Source organism: Calidris pugnax, unplaced genomic scaffold (genome assembly GCF_001431845.1).
Source record: "Calidris pugnax isolate Ruff unplaced genomic scaffold, ASM143184v1 scaffold15, whole genome shotgun sequence".
Taxonomy (NCBI): Eukaryota; Metazoa; Chordata; class Aves; order Charadriiformes; family Scolopacidae; genus Calidris; species Calidris pugnax.
In genome coordinates, this window is record NW_015090774.1 from 8,152,479 (window position 1) to 8,174,395 (window position 21,917).

The window sequence follows — 21,917 nt, forward strand, 5'->3', positions numbered from 1 at the left end:
TGTTGGGGAAGACGTGGTATTCTGTGTTCATTCTTGGGACTGTAGTGTCTGCGTGGCCTTGCTTGGGGAGAATAAGTAGCTCGCCTTTCTGAAAGACAGTGCTGTATGTAAGTTGTCTGAAGATTTGGGATGACACTGTTTTGTTTATGTGACTTGTCTTTCAACTATAAGCTTGAAATGTTTTGGGTTTCTTCTTTAGTGAAGTTATTTGGCAAATGCAGGTCTAATAACTCTAGAAATACGAAATGCACAGTTCCAGCTTGAGTCATAATAGATTTAATTTTAAGCAGTGAACAAGGCTCCAGGGTTGATGCATCTTTATTGAGAACATCCCTATTAATAATGCTTAATACAAGTAAAGCATCATCTTGGAAGTGTGCCATAGTTGTTTTAGAAATAGCATGCAAACAAGAATGGATGCGGTTTAATTGAAGTGAGGTTAAAGGGTACTGCAGTGGTCCAAAGATTTAATGTTTGCTCCAATTTCTGCTGGAGTTCAGACCTTTCAGTAACTGACTTTTCCTCAGTCCATTTCAAATTCTTTTAGGGTTTTCTGACTTATTAATTTGGTTGATAAAACTGGATTTAGTAACCAAACCAAGGCAATATTCAAATAAAGAGTACTGAAGCATTCTGCTAATGTCGATAGTGGCTTAATCTTTATCCACATTTTCATTGGTGTTTATGATATGCAGAAGCCAGCTATTTTATAACAGAGATAGATATGAAAAGAATATAATACCCTCTGGATCAGTCTGAATTGTTAATTCCATAGTATAAGCCTTTCTGAAACAGAATAATAGGTCCTAATGATTTGAATGGCCAAACACTTGAAAGATATGACCCGTTTTGTTGGTGGTGGCATTTTGTACTTTGGAGACATTCAGGCATCTGCACGTTAGGAACGTTAGAGGTTCTTATTTTGAGTACAGATAATTCCGAAGATGAATCTTAAGGAAACTTGCATAACTGCTTCCCTAAGTAAATGGAATTACCCAGATGTTTTTCTAAGAGATGCCCTTGTGCTGTCATTTCTGTTAGTGTATCCTGTGTGTCCTCACTGTGGCACTGATGCTTGGTAGGTGTCCAAGTAGCAAAGTGTTGAGACTACAGTAAAATATAATACAGACTACTCCAAGTTATGGTCATACTAAATTTGTATTAATTCCTGGAAATCCATACCATTAATGGATATATAGCACCTGCTGCTGTTTGCCACAGATGAGACCATTTGTCTTGATTTTTGTTTTTCAGTTCTTGATAATAGTGAGAATGTGATGTCTCACCTGTAATACTGTATAACGATCTTTTAATGCTGACAGTAAATCTGTGCTTGGCTGATACTGTGAGATATGTAAGTCTTTGCGTGTGTTCAAGCTGGTTTATATATGGGGTTTTACTGTAATAAAATCGTGTTATTTGGTTGCACGCCACAAAATGAATTGCTACAAAGATCACTTTAAAATCCCTTGCTTCTCAGCCTTGGGAAGGAGGAAACATTACCCATTTGTGTAAAAATCAGATCTTTCAGACTGAGAAAGCACACAAAACTCATTTCATAATAAAAAGCTTTTCAAATGAACTTAAAGGGGAATTACTGTAGTCAACTTCAAAATTCTTTCGAATTAGCTGTGGAGAAAGATGCTATTATTACTCTGTTATTATGCATCGAGGTGCAGTACTGCTGAAGATGTGCGTTTTGCAGAAAACTGCAAACTGCATACAGTTTGCTCCCTGCATTTTAGCACAGCACAGGACATGTACGACTACTGGTTTGGTGCAGAGCTGAAGATAAACATTCCTATCATGGGAAGTGCAGAACATGATTTCATGTTCTGCAGATTGCCTCTTGTGCAATTTTTGCAACAAGCATATATACAAACAGATGTGTAACCTGTGAAAATGCAGCCTGAACTGCATAAATTTGCTTATGAATTTAAAAAAAAATAACTTCTGGTGTTTTAAAAAATAATTGAATCCTAGTATTAACAAACAAAATGAAACAAAAAACCCGGAAGAACTGAAATCAAACCAAAATAAACCCCTGAAATCCAAACAAAAGAAAGTTGGGCCATTATTTAAATTAACTTTAAATGATGAGCTTGTTATTGCCTTAGGAGGTTCCTGGATTCTTTCCTACCTTAAGGAAAATTTATTTGGTTTGACAACAGGAAGGGCATTTATGTGCTCTGTATTTGTTAATTTGGCTAATCACAGAAGGGAAGCCTAACTTATCTTGATCCAATGTGTAAGAGAAATGAGGAGTACCTAAATGGCAGGAAGTGCAGGACTTCAAATTTATGTGGCTCCCATTCTTCATCTTTTCTTTGTTTTACTTTGCAGTCTACTCCTTTACACCTAGCAGCAGGCTACAACAGAGTTCGAATAGTCCAGCTTCTGCTTCAGCATGGTGCAGATGTTCACGCAAAGGATAAAGGGTACGTAAAATGAATTGACTTGTTGCCTGTTTGCAGCAGTGGTTTTGTGCTAGTCCAGATAAGGAGCTATTTCTCTGTTTCATGTTGCAGCATAATCTCAGATAGTTGGCTGAGAATGCGACATTTGCTTCCAAAATCTGAGTGTGGTTCATCATAAATAAACTTTTGGTAGAGCCTCAATAGCAGATTAGCTGTGATTGCACTTGTTTAAAGTCTTCTATTACACCTTTAAATTTTTTCCAAACCTTATTCTTTGCTTCCATGCACAGACTACACTGTTAAATCATGGTCTTCTAACATTATTTCAGGGAAAGTGATGGGGATAAGGTACATGGGCTTAGTGAAAAAAATGTGTGTTGAAAAATTTCTCTGTAATCTCATTATCTTGTTGCATAATATGGATGTAATTCCAAGTAGTATCAGTAACGCTCATGTGCTCACAACAGGTCCTTAGAGACCTGTCTTGATTGATGTTGCCAGCAAAAATCAAGATATAGTAAAAGCTAAACTATTGTATTTTTGGAGTAAGGATGGTAGTTATGTAAGACACCAACAAAAAGTGCACAGCAGTCAGAAATCTGGAACGATACGTGTTTTACATTGTTCTCAGCCATAAGTTTCTGAACTCTAAGGTGATGATTCTCATGGTGCTCTGACAGGAATGCTTAGTCCTAACATTTTAGAAATTGGGTCCCTGGTTAAAGGCATGCATTTTATGTTTAGAGTCCATAGAGGTAAGATGTTAATGAGTGTGTGTTCTGTCTTCATCAGCAAACCTGAGGCACTTTCTATATCTTCAATTTCTGCTGAGGCCAGCCTAGTGTTAAAAGAGGTTTTAAATTAAGATCTTAGCTTTTTTTTTCTTCTTTTTCTGTCCAAAACCAGTCCCAAGCATACTTAAACTCTTGAAGATTGGTTGTAGTGCATTTGTCCATACATTCACCCTTAATGTCCTTTTTTGATCAGAAGTGTTATGAAATGTATGATGACTGATTGTATAAGTCAAAAAAAACCCAGAGGAAAGCTGAATGTAATACCCATTCAGGTAGATCCGGCATTGTTAAGCAAGTTTTAAGCATTTCACACCTTTCCAAAATTTAAGCACTGCTGTGTTTAAATGCACTGCAGGCTTTAATGAGATTTGAATTATCTGCTTGGAAAGTATGAAAAGTGTGAAAAGAAAACTTGAGGGAGGGGGTGAGGGATGTCCAGGGAGGGGATAGAGAAAACATAAGAGAGAAAAGAAAAGTGGTGCACTTACTTTGCATTAAACTTAAAAACAAACATACTTAAAATGTCTCATAGCCCAGTAAGCACTATGCATTTACAGTCAGTGTGCTCTTTTGTTTTTTCTTACTGCTTCTTATTTGTACATCATTTATAAGTAAATAGGCTATAAATAAATGTTATTTATCATTACTGGAGCTAAATTAAGTTACATTGATTTTATAGACCTGTTAGATTCTCTTCAATGGGGTCACTTCAGAGAGTCCCGGGGAACCGTGACACATCTTCAAAATGGACATCACTTCTTGTTAGTCCCAAAGAGGACCACAGCCAAGGAAGCAGCTCTTTTTCCACTGGTTCTTTGCCTTACTGCTATTTTGCACTATGTGCTGGTAAAGAAAAGGGGAGGGTGTGCTGCAGAAGTGGGCAGGTGGATTGCTGCGTTGGCTGTCTTTGCTGACGAGACCTTGGAGGCCTCAGTCCTCTTATAAGACAATCATTTTGGAAGAAGGCAGGGTGTTTTAGTGCCCTGTGGACTGGATGCACTCTTTCTGTCTCACACATGTACCCATACGTTGCAATTAAGAAAAGCAGCGATGGAAAATAACAGTTTGAAAAATTTTGCCAGAACAAATTGTGACAAGTACAATGCTGCTTCTGAGAGCATCTACCTTAAAATTAAGTTTACCCTCTAATCTAGCGCTTGCCGTCCCAATGCTCCTTGAGTTGGTTTTGCAATTCCAGGAAACATCCCCCGTATTTTTCATAAATGGTGAAGGGTTAATTATTGGTTTCAGTGTATTATGCATCCTGATTTGTTGAGCCGTAACTAGCCTGTCTTGCTTGGCTTGAATTAAATTCATTTGTCCTTTGTAATAATTGTCCACTTTGCATCTCCCTTTCAACGCATGACTTTTTTATTATGTTTTGTGCTTATGACTAGATCCCTGTTAATTACTTTGCTAGTGTCATTTTTAAGTATGGCCTCCAGTAATATAGCTGTACAAAAATTACAGGGACTCTCTTATAAGTATCTTGCACAGTTAAATAGGTTATGCTGTAAAAGATGGAGAAAGATCAGGTCATTCCACAGTTTGGATGTGCAATTTCAGTCTACTTTCTGTGGATATTTGTATCATAATATACCTAGGAGTTATGTTAGCATTGTCTGGGGAGTTCTGCCTTTCATGTAACATTTTATATAAACAGGCAGAAACAGAAGACTGGCTTCTCTTGAGCAAAATAAATGTGGAATGGGACTTTTCCTGCCCTTAATAGGCTAAAGAAAAATCACTTCAAAGCCAATTAATGCTAATCTTACTGGTAGATTAAACATCTGTGGCTTGTTAGGACCAAATTAAAAAAAAAACCAACCACATTTTAATGCTACTCTAAGTAACATGTTGTTTGGGAAGGTTAGATTTTTCCTTTAGTTTGTTAATCTTAATTTTCAAATATTTGAATATTTAAATATTTTACATGTAATTCTATTTCTGTTCATCTCTCAGTAGAGAGAAAAATGTTATGCCAACTCTAAAAATGCTGCTTAAATAAATTTGTCACTTGCTTTCTTTCATACAGTGGTCTTGTGCCTCTTCATAACGCATGTTCATATGGACACTATGAGGTTACAGAGCTGCTGCTGAAGGTAAGCAGGAAGATGGAAAGCAATTATTATAGAGTTAGGTGTGTTAGGTGAGATATGAACTGTTTGTTGGTTTTTTTTGTAGTAAGAGGTTTCAGTCATCCTGTATGTCATTTTGGAAGCCTGTAACTTTAGGCTTTTCTGTGGTACAGTATATGTGGGTGTTTTTCCCCACCTAATTTCTTTGGACAGATAGTAGTGTTTCATTGATTTGAATTTTTCTGTGGAGAAATCCGTTCTACTGAAAAACTAGCTCATACAGAATTTTTTTTTGAGGATTCAACAGTATTTTTGTAATTATTTTTTGTGTATGTGTTCACGCATGGAAAAAAAATGGAACCAGTTTTGATAACGAAATGAAAATCTGTAAGCTTTCAGTTGTCGGTGATGATTTCTTACTAACCTGAGGCTTTCTCTGCTGTGCTAGCACGGTGCCTGTGTGAATGCTATGGACCTCTGGCAATTCACCCCCTTGCACGAGGCGGCTTCCAAGAACCGCGTAGAGGTCTGCTCCCTCCTGCTGAGCCACGGCGCGGATCCCACCTTAGTCAACTGCCACGGCAAGAGCGCGGTCGATATGGCTCCAACGCCTGAGCTCAGGGAGAGACTGACCTGTAAGTGTTTTCAGGCTGGAAGCAGTTTTTGGTAGGTGTAAAGGGGTGATTTCCTTTCAGGCCAGGAGATGCACGGCAGCTCTGCCTCTCACTTTGAAATACGCAGACACCTCTGTTACACTGTTCGTAATAATGTCTGATTTTCTCAGATTTAAAATGTTTAAGGCACTGCTGAATCGGTGACTGTGGGAGGTTTTTATGCTTAAAGTCCAGTTAAGTCACATAAGCCTCTGCACTGAGGCTCTGTATATCACACTTCAAGAGTAACTTCCAGAAGGTAAGTAGCTTTGATGTGCAAAATTGAAGAGACGGAAATTCCAGCACCCTCTGTTACTAGTCTTCGCAGTCCTTATGCTGTTTACAAAACAATGTTTCCGCTCTAATTTTAATTTGCCCCCTTTTGGGGATTTGTTTTCTCATTATGGTAACTGTAAAAGACAATTAAATGAGACAAATATGGAAACAAAGCATTATGAAGTTATAGAAAACTCCTTCCTGAGAAGTAGATTCTGAGCTCAATTATAAATAAGCTTTTGGTTTTGTCTGTTACCTTTCCAATATAGCAGAAGTCCCCTGACACACTGAGTGTGATCCTGGACTACTCAGGCACAGGCAGTCAGGTTCTCATCTGTCACTGTTCTTTGCATGGGAAGGTGGTGAGATCATGTGCAGCAGGAAACTTTGCTCAAGGAGAAAAGAGGAGACCGTTAATATTTTTTAGCTACTTCTGTAGTCTCCGTTCTAGGCTAACTTGGGAGATGCTTCTGACTTTGAAGCGAAAAAAATCTATTTTTAACTTTGGTTTATTTCTTTATTTATAGTTCCTAGAGGGAAGCAGGCATGGTTTCATGTCGCTTAATATCCATTGAAGTGTGTACACCTATCTGAGCCTTATGCCAAATTTGACAGTATCTTGATGGATCATCCTGTAGTTGCATGCCTATAATAGCATGCTTATATTCTTGAATTCTTTGGTTTTATACTTTAGGAATAGTATTACATATATTTATTATTTCAAGATTTATTTGTAGTTCTCCTTTGTGTAATGCTTCATTTACAAAGAAAATTGAATTCTATTTGAAATGAAAACTTGGAACTTATTACATTTATTTTTATTTCTAAATCCAAAAATGCACCACATGTTAAAACAAGGGTGGGAGAAGAAAGCCCCTCCTAACAAGCTTAGTGTTCAAGCTTGCTTATGAAGGAAAAATGCTGGTATTTTTACTGAGACTGTTGAGCTTTTTTTCCTAGTTCCCAGGTTCAGATGTCATTCTTGCTAACCCAGCTTTCATTTGTACAGTTTAAGAGAAACACTTTTAGTCCTCTTCAAATTCAAAAGTATTTAAAATTACAAGAACAGTTGCTGAACTGATCAAGAAGTAGTACTGAAAATAACAGAATTACGTCTCTGTACTTGCAAAGATATAGCTGCTACCTAAACCTGTTTCATCTTTGTAGCAGAGTGGCTTCAAATGCTTACAGGGATAACTTTAAGACCAAAAGTTTAATATTTTATATTTAAATTAAGTGTTCAGCTTTACTTTGAATTATGTGTAGGTGTAAATAGAATGAGTTTTTTGAAAAGCAATTGTAATGCTTTTTTTCTGGAGAGCATGTAAATAGCATTGTGCTCACTTGAACATGTAAGTAATTTAGAGGTTGTGTATGCATTTAGTATTAAGTGGCTGGAGGAAAAGGGAGAGAAAAGCTATAAGGATCTTACTCAAGAAATCACTTCGCCTTTCCTTTAGAATGTCCCTTTCATTTCAGTAGACCATATTTCATGTTCTGTGTCCCATGTTACCACTATCTGAAGATGTACAGAAATACTCTGATTTCCTCTTGAGTGTAGCTACCTTTTTCCAATAACATTTATAAATGAGACGTGTTGCTGATTATTAAATGCATCTTTTTTCCTCTAACAGACGAATTCAAAGGACACTCTTTACTGCAAGCAGCCAGAGAGGCAGACCTAGCCAAAGTGAAAAAGACTCTTGCTTTGGAGATCATTAATTTTAAGCAGCCACAGTCGCATGAGACTGCACTGGTGAGATTATACGGTCAATCCATTTGTTGTGTGATAAATGTGGTGGTAGTGCTAGTTGGGGAGTTTTACTTCTACATTATGAAAATGTATTCATCATCTGAGATTGAGGATTTGCCGTCAAACACTTTCTATATAAAAATTAGATCACCATTACACCACGTGTAATTTTTTTATTACTGTTTTTCCTGGTGAATTACAGAAGCCCTCTGACCACTCCTCTCCTCTTCATTTTTCACTTCTCTGCTCCTTTTTTTCCCCATCACTATTTTTCTTTGGTTTTGTTTTGTTGGTCAGTTGCTATCTTTTTTCTGGGGTTAAATTCTATTCAGTGGCCCACTGCTTCCTTGACGTTTTATGTGGGCAGACTTGGATTACAAATTTTCTTTCTAGGATGTGTAAAATTCTGGTGAAAATAGACACTAGGTATATATCACAGGCCCTTACAGGATTAGAATAGTACTGAGAATACCACATTAGCTATGGAAGCAGGTGTCTTTGAGACTTTCTTGGTAGTATCGTCCCCTTATTTCATTGTTTGAAGAAGCAGTGGAGGCAAAGAACACAGCCAGTATCCCAGATGCAGTGAAAATCTTGGAGTGGGACCAACCCTATTACTAGGAACCATTACAGCTATGATACTTTATTCCAGTGGAACATTTTCTTCACAGTGGTAGGTCTCTGCTGCAGGCATACAACTGTGTATTCAGAGTTATAAACATTGGGATGGTGATCAGAACATTGTGTTTTGACTAATAAGCATCCATATGCTCTGTTTGCTCTATGGAGGACTCATCATCTTAGCCTGAACTTAGAAGCAAGACAGAGAAGAGATATTTAGAGATATTTTAGACCGTGAAGGGAGTAGGAAATTTGGGATGTTATCCTTTCTTTCCTGAGCGTGTCATTGGCTGATACGTGGCATCTGTTTAGCTGTGTAATGTTCACTTTGTAATCCTGTGGTGTTCTTTGCTCTTTTCCACCTGCTTTTCTGCAGAGACAGCTAGGCAAAATAGGGTATTTTAGCTCTATTGAACTCTTTGGTTCACTGTTCAGTAAGTGTTTGTGATTTCTCAGTTTTTGCTTCCCGTACTTGAGATTTCAAAATGGTCTCCCATCGAAGTGGCAAGGCTTAACTTCCAGGGTCAGATAAGTTTACCTGCAACCTAAATTAGCTATTCCAGTCCTAAATATGGTATCTGTTACCATGGGGCACTGGGGTCTATTGTCCCACAAAGGCTAAAGCCAGCACCTGGTTTATGCTTCAGTGTTGCCCTGAGGTTTACCAATAATTCAGCGTTTGTGTTGCTCTTAGTGGTGTTTTAACCTATTTGTATTTCTCACCCATATGATATTATCTGCAAAGCCTCAAAAATATTGCCCCTTTTCAGAGCAAAAGCTGATCTTAATGTTTATTTACAAAGCTTGCCTTTGCAGAACTTGGACATGCTCTGCTGACAACAGCAGTGTGGAAGCTTGAGTGGCAGTTACTTCATAGCAAAGGCTGGAACTGGGCGAAAGATGGCTATTGCTGCTTATTAATGTTCTGTTTGGGGTCTGTGTCGTTGTAAAAGGCTATTGTTTTGCTATTGGAAATTGAGAACTGCCTTCCAGCAGACTGTCAGCTTTTTACAGGTTACTGGGGTAAACATAAAATTACTCAAAAGTATCTCCTATTTCTCATGTTCTGCTATCTTGAGGCATCCATACTTGATAAAAGCATTTCTGGACTGATTTTAAAGCATGGTTTTAGCTTATCAGGAACCCTACTTGTAATTACAGGCCTCAGGAATGCATTGATAGGGCCACTGTTGAAAATGTCAGGACAGATTGAGTCTAGTCTCTGCAGAGATTTGAAGAAAAAAAGGGAGGAACAAAGCGCTTGCTTCTGGGTGCCAAATGCAGACAAATCAACAAGCAAACCCCAGCTGCAATCAGGAGAGTTGTTACACATGGGAAAGGGCTGTAGCTGTTCCCACAAGGGTTCTACCTCCTTTATGCATTATGCGCTGGTTTTGCCCTGATACCTTGTTAATGTAGTTGGGAACATACCACCTTTTTTTGTTAGTGACAAATAGCTTTAAAATGAAAATTGTTTTTCCGAGTAGAATAATTTAGCATTGATCACTAGCTTGTATTTTGTTCAGTATGTTATATGTTTTGGCAAAAATACGATGGAGTCTGCTTGTAAATTTTGTAGTCTGATGTTTAGCAGAATAAGAGATGAAGTCATGGATCTTAAAGCTCTTTGTCATCTGTGTAGTTGAAATATAATTTGTATTTACTTTTTTGCAGCACTGTGCTGTGGCTGCCGTGCATCCCAAACGGAAGCAAGTTACAGAACTATTGCTCAGGAAAGGAGCAAATGTTAATGAGAAAAACAAAGAGTAGGTTTCTGAAATTTTTTAATTTTCCAAAAGACGTCGTCATACTAGGAATGTAAAACTAATTTTTTTTTTTTTTCTTCTAGTTTCATGACACCTTTACATGTTGCAGCTGAAAAAGCTCATAATGATGTCATGGAAGTTCTGCATAAACATGGAGCAAAGGTAAATTTACTTAAATATATTTTATTTAAGGCAAAAGGCAAGAAAAAGAGTTATATTAGTTAAATACAGTGTTAGTTTTTATGATAATTGTTACCTTGTGCTTCTCCTGTTAACCTTGAAGCGTGTTTATCTTAAATCAGTACAGGATGTTCAGGAATCCTATTTGAAAATGAGGTCTTCACTCCCAAGTAACTGAATACAGGCTTTTTAGGAGTCTAGCTTACTCATTTTTAATGAATCTTGCTACTCATTTCTAATAAATGTGGTCATTTGGGTGCCTCTTCTTGCTTTATTTTGTTGGCTTGACAATACCCAATGTCTGAGTTTGCTGACACTGAGTTTAGCAGTCTAATGCTGGGCATCCCTTAGCTCTTGCTTGTTTCTTATTCTCTTGGTCAGATTGTTTTGCCGTGCCCTTCAGCCATTGATAGGTGCTGACCAAATTTGTGAGTCTATGGTGAAGTTTGCGTAGAAACATGTGGTTGAGCAAGTTATTAATTAAAGGCAGAGGAAAGTATAACTTTATTTATTTAGGATGTCTCTTAAGCATCTTTCAGAAGTATTACAGAATTGTATTTCTTCGAGTTTTAGCAGCAAACTTGATGTTCATGGTAATGATATGCTTAGGTACTTAATTTTCTCAGAAACTCTTCTTGATGGGTACTTTCTTTGCATTGTTTAAAATAAAAATGATCTCCTTGTTCTTTCTGTTAAGGGGTCTCACATTATTCTGAGTCTTCATCTTCAATCAGGTAGCTAGAAATGAAGAAATACACCTGTAATAGCAATGTAGTGTTACCACTTGACGTGCTGGGAGATGCAAGCAATGTAATTGTCTCCATAGTTAATACTGAGTCTTCTTATTTTGAATGAAATGGAATTCATAAACCGTTATGAGAGTTCATTGCCAGATTTCAGTATCTGATTCACTTCCATAGGACTTTAATGGCATCATAAAATAGCTTAACAACAATACCATGACGAAGTTTATCTTACTTGAAAATCCTGATGCCATGGTGACGTACCAAGATTTTCCCAGGGTGGGAAGCAGGGCCAGAGGTCTCAGTTATGGTCATTTAAATGATTCATTGTCATTTTCCCAGAGTCACTCTTACTAGCCTACCTGTGCACTGAAAGTGAAAAAAATTCATTTTGCCATAGCCGTAGATAGCTCATGGCTTTATGGATCTGATTGTGCATGTGAATTCAGTACTGGTGTTCTTGGGTAGGCACTGAACTGGACATGCTGGAGTTTCAAGTGTATTGATACCCAAGTACTATTTGCTTTGAAATACAATGAGCTCCCGTGTGCTGAGGGTTTCTGAAAAGCCTGCTACTGTACTGTAGGTATGTAAATTTGTGCTCCCTTGAAAATCAGGCTCTGTGTAGGCAAGTAAGCTCAAAGACATCATCCTTACTGGAATGGCTCGATTTATTGTTTGTGTCAGTAGCACATTCTGATGGTGGCTTTTAATTCCTTTCTGTCCTGAAACAGGGGTTCCTAAATTATGATCCATGAGTCACTTGTGGACTGAGTGATGGTGGTGAGTGGACCTGCAGAACCATGCTGAGTAGTGTGTTCTGTTGTTTTTTCCATTGACAGGATGCAAATAGAGGTACATTGGTGGTCTTTGAAACTCATTCTTCATTCATATCCTGGTGTATGCTTGCTGTGTTATTCTGAGGATAGCCATTCACATTTACGATGTAGCAAAGCACCTAAGTTCATGGCAGGAGACCACTCATAGTTAATATTAAGCCTATATTTCCGTACTGCAATAGATCGTGTCCCTTTTTATCGGTGTCCGAAGTTCCTTGGCTGTAAAACGGTACATAATGTAATCATGGTTTTTCATGAGAGGTAGGTCATTAAGGCTTATGAAGCACTTTGAAGTTCCCAGATGGGATATGCTCTAGAGTATTAATTAGTTAACTAGGCTTATTTAATGACTCTAATATGTTTGTCTTGCTTGTATATTATCACTTGACCTCTAGTTCATACTTTTACTGTAGGCAGTCAGTTTATCAGACACTCTTAACGTTTATATATATTTGTTTCTGATTGTTGGGACATGGCAGCTTTAATGCCTGAAGCATGATAGAGGTTTTTGATTATTTTTTTCCCATTTGTTGTGTTTCTAGAAGCTTTTTCTCCTGTTTCCTCTTTCTGTGCCTTGAATTTTAGTTACTTCATAAGATGTACTCAGATGTACTAAGTTCTTTGATTCTGTCTAGTTGTATTTTTTACAAGAGAGGGTTTTCACGAACTAGTGAATCTAGTCTGCCCACAATAACACCTTCACAGTGAATATCCATTTGTTCTTGGAACAGCTCTCTCCTGCAGTTTAAATACCTCTTTTCTGTTTTGATGCTTCCTTTGCTGAGATACTTGCAGCGAGCAGGTTCTTCTTAGCCTTTATTTTCAGAGGCTAAATGCCTCAGACACTTAGTCTGCCCTCATAAGGGAACATTGCCACTTCCTAATGATCCTTATAACCCTTCTCTTTACTAGCACCAGAGGAAATCTGGGAGCTTGGGCAACGAGAATGGAATTCATTACATGATGGCGCTTCCATAGCTCTAATGTAAATGCTGGACTAATGCATAGTGGATCATATTTGCCTTATTAATAGATATGAAATAGTGGTACTCAGACCCTTCCTGTAGTCTTTTAGTACTAAGAGAATCTCAATTTTATTTTTTTTATTATTATTTTGGGTTTTTCCCCATGCTAATTTTTCATATTTGTGCCCTTTGATGTGATTCTCAGTATGCCAAGATCATTAATGAAAATATTAAAACAAAATTTTCCCACAACCTGTCACAGAGCTGTCTTCCCCTACATTCAGTTCTTCAACCAATCTCTATTTTTCCATAAAAAATAAATAAAAATTTCCCATGTGATCCCATATCAAATACTTACTGAAGCGTGGATGGATGAGACCTACCATATTGCAATCATTTCTTCTATCAAAGGAAAGGTACTGCATAAGTCAGCTTTAATCGACTTTCTGGAAACCACTACTGATTATAGAGAGAGTAACAATTTGAAAAAGATGAGTAACTGGGGCTTCAAAGAAAGTGGAACTTTCTTCTGGAATACAGTGCCAAAAGGCAGACAGCTGGCCCACAGAAAAACATCCAGTAATGGATTTAGGAGACAAAATCATGTAAAGTTTTGTAGATTGAAAATAATTTGTGATTGTTTTAGCAATAGAGAGGAAACTGCTGTTTTCATGAGGAGCAGCTGTGATCTGTCAGACAGTGAAAGTGAAATAATGTGAAGTATGACTGAGTAGGCTTTTCTTGTTTTGCAAAATGGACTGAAGCATGGTAAAGACTCCTTTAGGGAATTTGCTTGGGATATTCGTGGTCTTGGAGCTGGATTTAATTATTATTATTTAATTATCCTTAATTTTGTCACTGTGTACAATTGCTGCTTGAAATATGTTAGGTGATAATAAAAAATGAAGGACCACTTGAATAACATATGCTTGATCTAGATGTAATTTACGGAAATATTTCTAAGAACATTAGTATTGGCAAGAGTCAACCTGTGCCCACAAATTACTTATTTTGGTGTGTCTTGCTGGCTCTTACTGACAACACAGACTAGATTTGTAATTTGAGCTGTGAAGTTGTCCTTGGTGCACATCACTTGCACATCAGTGTGTTATGTCTAAGCAATACCATTCCATGGTCAGTGAAGATATTTTCATCAGCTTGTTCCTTCAGTTTGCAGAAGTTGACTGTCAACTGTACATCTAAAGCACAGCTAAGAAACCTTGGGGTTTCTTAGAGTTTTCTTCAAGAATGTTGGTCTTAAGTGTCTGTGGTTTTAAATGCCATACCTAGTTTTCACTTGTTTGCCTCAACTGCAGTGTGAAACAGCATTTCACACCACTGCTTATTTGATGTTGAATATCCTCAAAGTACCTTATGAAAAATAAAATCAGAGCATCTTTAAAGAATCCTCAAACATGAACTTTTTTTTATTAGACCCATAAGCAGATCTTCAAGTGCAACGATTGTATCTTTGAAGATGGTTGAAACCCTTTTGTTTAAAAAGAAAATAATTTGAAGGTAGTAGATTAATGAAAAAGTGGCTTTCATCCTGTTTTGTTGTGTTGCTAGGTAGTTGAATACTTTTTATAACTAGGTTCTTGTCTGAATTTACAGATACATGGGAAACTTAATATGTTCAGAAAGACATTCAGCTTTCTAGCAGTGCAGAAGAAAAGTATTAAATTCTTTTCTGAACTGGAATGATTGTTGGAAAGAAAGACCTGCAAGCATACAAGTTCACTGGTGTCTTGGGCAAGTGTAGAGATGTCATGAATGCTATTTCTTTAACTGTATTCTGTTTCTAAAGGATACTGTTGAAACTATTCTTCTGCAAGAGAAAATGAGCCTTTCTCAGGTCATGTTAGACGGATAGTGTCGCTATTCGTGATGGTAGCAGAAATGGTTTCATTCTGCTCTGCTAGAAGGATCTTGCTTGATGGATCTTTGTGTAATACAGTTCTTTCTGTGCTTTAGAGTGGTATGTTGCCAGCCTTTCATGATCATGGATTTGAAAACAATCACCATCTACCTAGATACAAAGAACATACTTAAGTTTGTTTGTTTTGAATAACCCTGTTGTGTAGTATGTTTGCTTCCAACGTTTCAGTCTCAGGAAAGACTAAACATTGAAAAAGTAAGTTTCCTTTCGGAAATGCAGCAGGTTATATGATGGTTAGCAACGTGAAGAACTGTGTGATCTGTTGCAATTACGTGGTTCAACTTTTCTCATTGCTTAGACATTTAAAATTAGTCTTAAGCTTTTATGCAAGGGGACGACTGTGGAACATATGGCTGGATCATGTAGGAGCTTTCAGGGTGAAACTAGACCTTTTTTTCTTTTTCTTCCATTTTTTTTTCTTCTGACAGCACTTGAAATTGCCACCAGTGCCACCAGTGCCTCTTCACTCCTATCCTCTTTATTATTAGTGATGCACAAAGACACAGAACACCCAGCAAGTTGTCTTCAGAAGAAGTGCATCAGGAGAGCAGTTAGAGCAGTTGCGTTGCAGGGAAGGGTACCGTGGCACTGGAGCTGCTGGAAGGCACAAGTTCCATGTGTGATTTGTAGAATGTGCATCTTCTAGAAAGATCTCACAGACACAGTTGCAGTGCTTGGAAGCTGTTGCAGTGTTGAAGTGCTTTTTTGCTGCTGTAGTGTCAAAGAGTAGGAAGATATTTAGGGCATTTGATGCTGACAGAAAGCTGATATGCTTATGAAGCCTTGCAAAAAAAAAGTTTCCTGAACAGGCCCCAGCTGTTGAGCTGCCACGAGTTCCTGGCAGCCAAGGGAATATTGCTGTCGCTGTGTGCACTCCAAGACAGCAGCAGTGCAGGGAGGGAAAAATCTCTTCAGTGTCTGATGATACATGACCATTTCAATTTCTCTACAGCATCTATCCAGGATGGGGATTAAAAGGAAATTAAAAGGATAAAAGGGAAAAACAGAAGGAATTCTGCATTGGGAAATACTGTATAGGAGCCTTACCTGAAAACATTTTTCATTTGATAACTGTATTTCGCTTTTATGTTCCAATTTGAGCAGTGGTGTGATTGCTTTCATACTGAGAGGTGAAGAAGCCAGAGCCAGTGTGCTGTGGAATAAAACCTGTCAAATCTGTCACTTTTAACTCCTTGCAGGAAGCTTGTCTGTAAAGTGATTCAGAGCTGCCTTCTAATTTCAGACTGCTTATAAAGGGGGCTAGTTGAATATTTCTCATTTTTATAATTAGTGCAGCTGGAACAATATTCCTTTCTCTTGGCACACAAGTAAGGCAGTACATCTTCGGTATTTTACATTTTGTCAAACAGAGTTCAAACTTCAGCTTTGAATTTGAAAGGGCACGTTTTTAGATCTAGTACCGAGCAGTGGTTAACCCAGGCATATGTCTTACCAGGTTTGTTTTTTATGAGTTTAATCTCGGTTTGTATTTCAGTTTGTAATGCTCAAATTGATTTTCATTTGGAAATAAATCCTGTTGCTTTCAGCCTTAGTGCAGTATGTTATTGGGTTGGTTTTGGACAAGTGCTGCATGATTGGTGAGAGCAGATCTGTCTCAAAGTGAACATATTCCCCATGAAATTGCCCTTCACAGCCTAATTCTGCTCCTGAGGGAAAGAACATCTTCATTTGGTGCATGCATCCCTCTGTCAGCTGCAGCCTTCTATATCCCAGAAGTAAGCAGGCATTTCTTCAAATGGCTGGTGTTCTTCTGCCACAAGAATCGATTGTTGGCAAAGATAATGATTTGGGGGTGAAAGGAGACCTGCATAAGACATATGAGATGATGGATCTGATGACTCTGCCAGTGTTCTTTTCAAATGAATATTAACATTTTTTCCAGGTACACAGTCAGTATCGAATTGTGCAGTGTGAATGCCTTGTTGCTGTTCTTCAACATTTTATTTGGTATGGGCGTGTTTAACACAGGAATTCAGTGTTACAGGAGGCATTGGTTATGATGCTCTTTCTTGGGTAAACAGAGTGTTATCAGCTTCTTCCAGAATCCACAAGTCTCATTTGTTTCTGCCTTCAGTATCGCTAAACCTGCATAGTCCCAGACTTCTTTTCTCCATGCCCTTATCAGTGGTGAAAGGTATCCGGTGTCCTGAAACAGATGAGGATCATCATCTGAACAAAACGATGGATTTGGGACATTCAGCATCTAGTTAATATTTATGATAGCAGTGAGTTTTTATTTAAAACAAAACTTTTAGGGAAATCCCATTAGAGTGGCATGAGCTGAGCACGGTTAGAAGAAAGCAGAAGTGTTCTCCTGTATACCTTCCTGCAAGAAAGGTTTGTGATCTGAGAAATTTCTGCATTATCAGTCTATAGAATTGTTCAGGGATATAGAAGAATTTCAGCCAATATCGAATTGCGTTCCACTTTATTTATGGGGTAGTTCTTTGCTCTTTCCTGTGGCTTGATATTGTTATATTGCAGGTATTTTACTTAATTTTTTACCCTATTTGGTAGTATATATTTTCTATATAGTTACCCCACCTAATTGAATTTCATTTAGTTATAGAATACATGTCTTCTCAAAATGTTTTTTCATTAATTTTCACGGAAAGGTAGTAGGATTTGCAGGCTGCATTTTAGGTGAGAAGTAACAAGCAAAACCTTTGTTCACTGTCACCACAAAAATTTTGAGAAGGTAAAAAGGTGGGGTTTTTGCAGTAACAGAGTAACATTACGTATGCAGTTCACAGCCTGCAGTCCTTAGGCTTGGAAACAGATAGCAGGTTCTGAGCTGCCTGCAGAGAATATAGAGCAGTTCTGTATTTCATAAAGTGGTAAAAAAGCTGTTGGACATTTGCATTTAAATTTGTCATGAATTGCTGCTAGGTACAAAGTATCTTCTTGAAAGGTTATTTTCATGAGGTTTTTTCTCTGCTTTCTATTTCTATAGCTCTCTATTATTCTCTTGCTTTTTCTGATAGTGAACCCGTGGAGATGCTTCCAGTTATTTAGATACTCTTAGATCTTGACAGACAGATAGGTTTCCATTATATCATACTCTTTGAAAGCAATACTCCATTTTGCCTATTTATACGGTTTTGTATTGAGTAGAATTATATCCAGTTATACTTAAAATTTCTGTGAAAGTACAAAAAGTGAGGAGGAAATGGACTGTTTGTATCCAGCCTCCTTCCCAACCCACCCCCCCTTCCCCACTCCTTCATAGAATTCCTAATCTGACATCCTTGTTTGGCTTCAATTCTTGGTAGTGAGTAATGTTAATTCCCTTTCTGAGGATGACAGATGGTAATTTCCTTAAAGCTGGAAGATCATTGAATTGTTTGGTTAATTATTTACCTCTTTCTCTTCTTCTCTGAGAATTTTGCTTTTCTTGCATAAGGTTGATCTTCATAAAATTTGTCAAAAGCTTGATTGCTGTTTTAAGTATGATTTTGGGGATCCTGTGTCATCTGTTAGCCACGCAAACAAATAACCTGCATTGTTAAAAGACAGGAAAGCATCTGTGGTAAATTATCTTTACATTGTAGTGTTTGCCTGTTTTGTCGTTTGGTTTCCTTTAGCTGCAAATGCAGAGGGATTGAGAGATAAATTTGTATTCTGGAAAATTCTCGTTATTGCTCTTCTTATTAAGGGCGGGGGCAGGTGCAGACTTTTAATTGTAACAATCTTTTGTGTTGCTGCTGATTTTTCAGATGAATGCACTGGACACACTTGGTCAAACAGCGTTGCACAGGGCTGCCTTAGCAGGTCACTTGCAAACCTGCCGGCTCCTGCTGAATTACGGCTCCGATCCCTCCATCATCTCGTTACAAGGCTTCACAGCGGCGCAGATGGGAAATGAAGCAGTGCAACAGATTCTAAGCGGTGGGTAAAAAGAAAGGCTCGTGTATTTGAACGTCAGCTTCTCCCTTTACGACCGTGGATCTTGTTTCGTTTTCAGTGCAAGAGCCTTGCAGTAGTTTTTTCATCCCTCCCCTCTGCAGGTCTCATGTGAAGATATCTGCAGCATGGACTGTGTGGTACTTCTTGTTGTGTGTTTTTGTCTGGAAAAAAAAAAGCCCGGCTCAGTGATTTTGTGCAAATGGGGAAGAAAATAAAGATCTCGTGGATTTAGAGCATGCTGCTGTACACAGGGAGATTGTAGGAACGCAGATGTGGGGAGTTCTGTGGTTTTTTGGTAACAAGTTCCAAGGCAACTGTAGAATTGGTGAAGGTGTGATAAACTTTTCTTCCTCTCATAAGCCACTCTGTTAGGTAGTCCATACTTCAGCAGTCACAAGCAGAGTGTTGCTGGCAGAAAAATACCGACAGCTGGTAAACCGTTTGAACTTTTACTTCAAATCTCTTTTCTAGCAGACAAAGATTTTATTGCAGAAGTGCTCTGAATACTCTTTAGACAATAGTTCCTTCATATCTTGTGTTAAAAAGGAGAATAGATGTTTGAAGAGGGTGCCGCTATTTTTCATCCTCTTACCTATGTTACATTTGTATTTCTGCAAGTAGGGGGAAGAATAATTGCATCAGTAGCTACTACAGAGCAAGTAACTCATCTTACAGTGAGATATACATGTAGTCAAAGAAAGGCAGGTATCCAGGTAGATGAGAAGAACCATTGTAGATAGAAACTCAATTTCCTTGAGCGTTTTCAACAATGTTGCCTTAAAACAGGACAAAATAAAAATAAAGGGCATTTTACAGCAGTGCAAGGAAGGACTGTTTTCAAGTGCACCCTCTCCTGAGACATAACTGTTTACATGGGCAACATTACCTGTTTAAAATATGCATGTGATTGTATGTATGTAGGTGTATTGAGAGAGAAGAATATTAGCTATGAGTCAGAAGAAAGTAAATATATCCCAAACATATCCCCTGCTGCTAAAGAGGAGTTTGATTTTAAAAAAATAGTAAACTTAAAAGTATTCTGAAAGCATTAATTTGATTGTGAATTAAAAATTCATTTTCACTGATTTACCTTTTCTAGGCAAACTAGTTTCAGATCTCATACTCTACTGGTTTTCATTGGAGAGGTAGCAGCCTTTCTCTTACATCCCTGAAGGCTGAAGTTAAAGACTGAAAGATTCAAAAGTTGAAAAAATGCATGTAGTGTAGGGTTGTTGACACTTTGTTCTCTATATCTCAAACTATTTACCAAATATTACTCTGTGTTCATTTTTGTAAGATTGGGTTAAAGAAATATTTTTTCAAATGTTGGAGTTATTTTGATAGAGAGTGTTATCTGACTCTTGAGTTCACAGCTTAAAATATTTTCCATGTAGTATTGGATTGTCTTTTTCTCACACTTGATTGCTGAGATACTTCCCAACTGTGAGATAATGACCATGAAAACAGCTTTCTGATGGCATAGTGGCCAGTGGATACCACTTTAGCTGCTTGTGATTTTGGTTGCAGCTGGTAGGAGTATGGCCATGCAATGTGAGGAGGCTTGTAAAGTGAGCTTGTTAATTTTTTCATATGCTTATTAGAAAATACTGCTAGTTTTGCTTTTCCTGAAGAGTAAGATTTGTTTTGTTTCTTTGGTAAGTGCAGCTTTTTGGGGCTCTAGTTCTGTGTAGTGTAATTGAAATGTCTCCTTCCTGTAGTAATTAGATTGTGTTTCTGATTGATTTCCTTTTTTACCCTCACCAAAGTCAGGGTCTTGGCTATCTTGCGAAGACAAGGGCAGAAGTCCAGAGAAGAGAAAGAATTGCTAAGGAGCAGAGCTTTGTATCCAGTATAGGACTTAGCCTCACCTATTCACTGCCAGCCTCGGGGTGCTGTGGTGTTGATGCTGTTGGGGAGAGCAAAGGAAGGCAAATTAACTTAAGGTGAAGAAGGCGTGAGCTGAAATCTTAACCTGCTCCAACAGCAGCAGTTTGATGCATTCTTTGCTCTGCCCACGGTCACTAACATTTGTGACAAACCCCTGCTGCCATCCTTCTCTTGCAGCATGTGTTTGAACCACTTAGAATCATTTAGGTTGGAAAAGATCTTTAAGATCATCAAGTCCAAGTGTCTCTAATGGAACCGCTCTAGAGGATCCAGGTAGACTCAAGGAAAGGAGCTGGCAGCTCTGGCTGTATTAAAGGTGCCACTGTCCCTCTTCCCTGAGCTTTTGCAGCCTTTCCTTCAACTGAGAGCATTTCTTCACCTAACAGTTGAGTTTGTAAGAGTTGCTTCTCATTTCTTCCTCCTCCTCCTCTTCCTGCAATGAGTATGGAGGCAAGGAGATAGCAAAAGGCCACAAAACACCAATCAAGAAGAGAAAATAGGGCTGCAATAGGAAGTACTACCTCAAAGTGAATAGAAAAGTTGATGGCCTTCTGTAAGGATTGCTAGTTAAGAAAACAGATACCCTTTTACCCATTTTCCACTCCTGTGATATGGCTACAAATTACATTGCAAAGTCAGGAACTGACTGGATTCTGCAGAGATTGTCTTAACATGTAAGAAGTGCCTCCTCAGAACATCTCTGCAGTTTCCTCCCAGGACATAGTACCATTTATCTACACTTAAAGAAGTCCTCTGAATATTTTTGATGGAGTTGCATGCCTGTCTAGAATGAGTTTAGCCTGCTACAGCACTCTTGAGTTCCTTACAGAATTCTTTCAGAGGATTGCAGCCCCAAGTTCACCTTGCCCCATTTGTTTTGCACTAGGCAGTCATTTCTGTCACTGATCAGGCACCCTGCTGCCAAAACTTCTATTCCATGAATCCTTGAGCTTGAGAAGAGTGGCTTCTACAATAGAAAGCCGTTTCTATCAAAAATGAAGTGATCAAGATTGCCTTTTCGAGCAACACAGAAGAGCACTAGGGACTACTCCTTTCCAGAGAGTTCTTCCTCTTCCCTC

At 38.2% G+C, this 21,917-nt stretch overlaps 1 protein-coding gene across 1 annotated transcript in view; it reads left to right on the forward strand.

Annotated features, from left to right (window-relative positions):
• TNKS (tankyrase, TRF1-interacting ankyrin-related ADP-ribose polymerase) overlaps positions 1-21,917 on the forward strand; it is a 105,964-nt gene that overhangs the window by 58,927 nt on the left and 25,120 nt on the right. Inside the window, exons 4-10 of the mRNA XM_014944177.1 lie at positions 2,344-2,438; positions 5,247-5,313; positions 5,738-5,924; positions 7,853-7,974; positions 10,267-10,358; positions 10,442-10,520; positions 18,762-18,933. Coding sequence (XP_014799663.1) covers positions 2,344-2,438; positions 5,247-5,313; positions 5,738-5,924; positions 7,853-7,974; positions 10,267-10,358; positions 10,442-10,520; positions 18,762-18,933 — 814 coding nt within the window. The remainder of the gene's footprint in view (positions 1-2,343; positions 2,439-5,246; positions 5,314-5,737; positions 5,925-7,852; positions 7,975-10,266; positions 10,359-10,441; positions 10,521-18,761; positions 18,934-21,917) is intronic.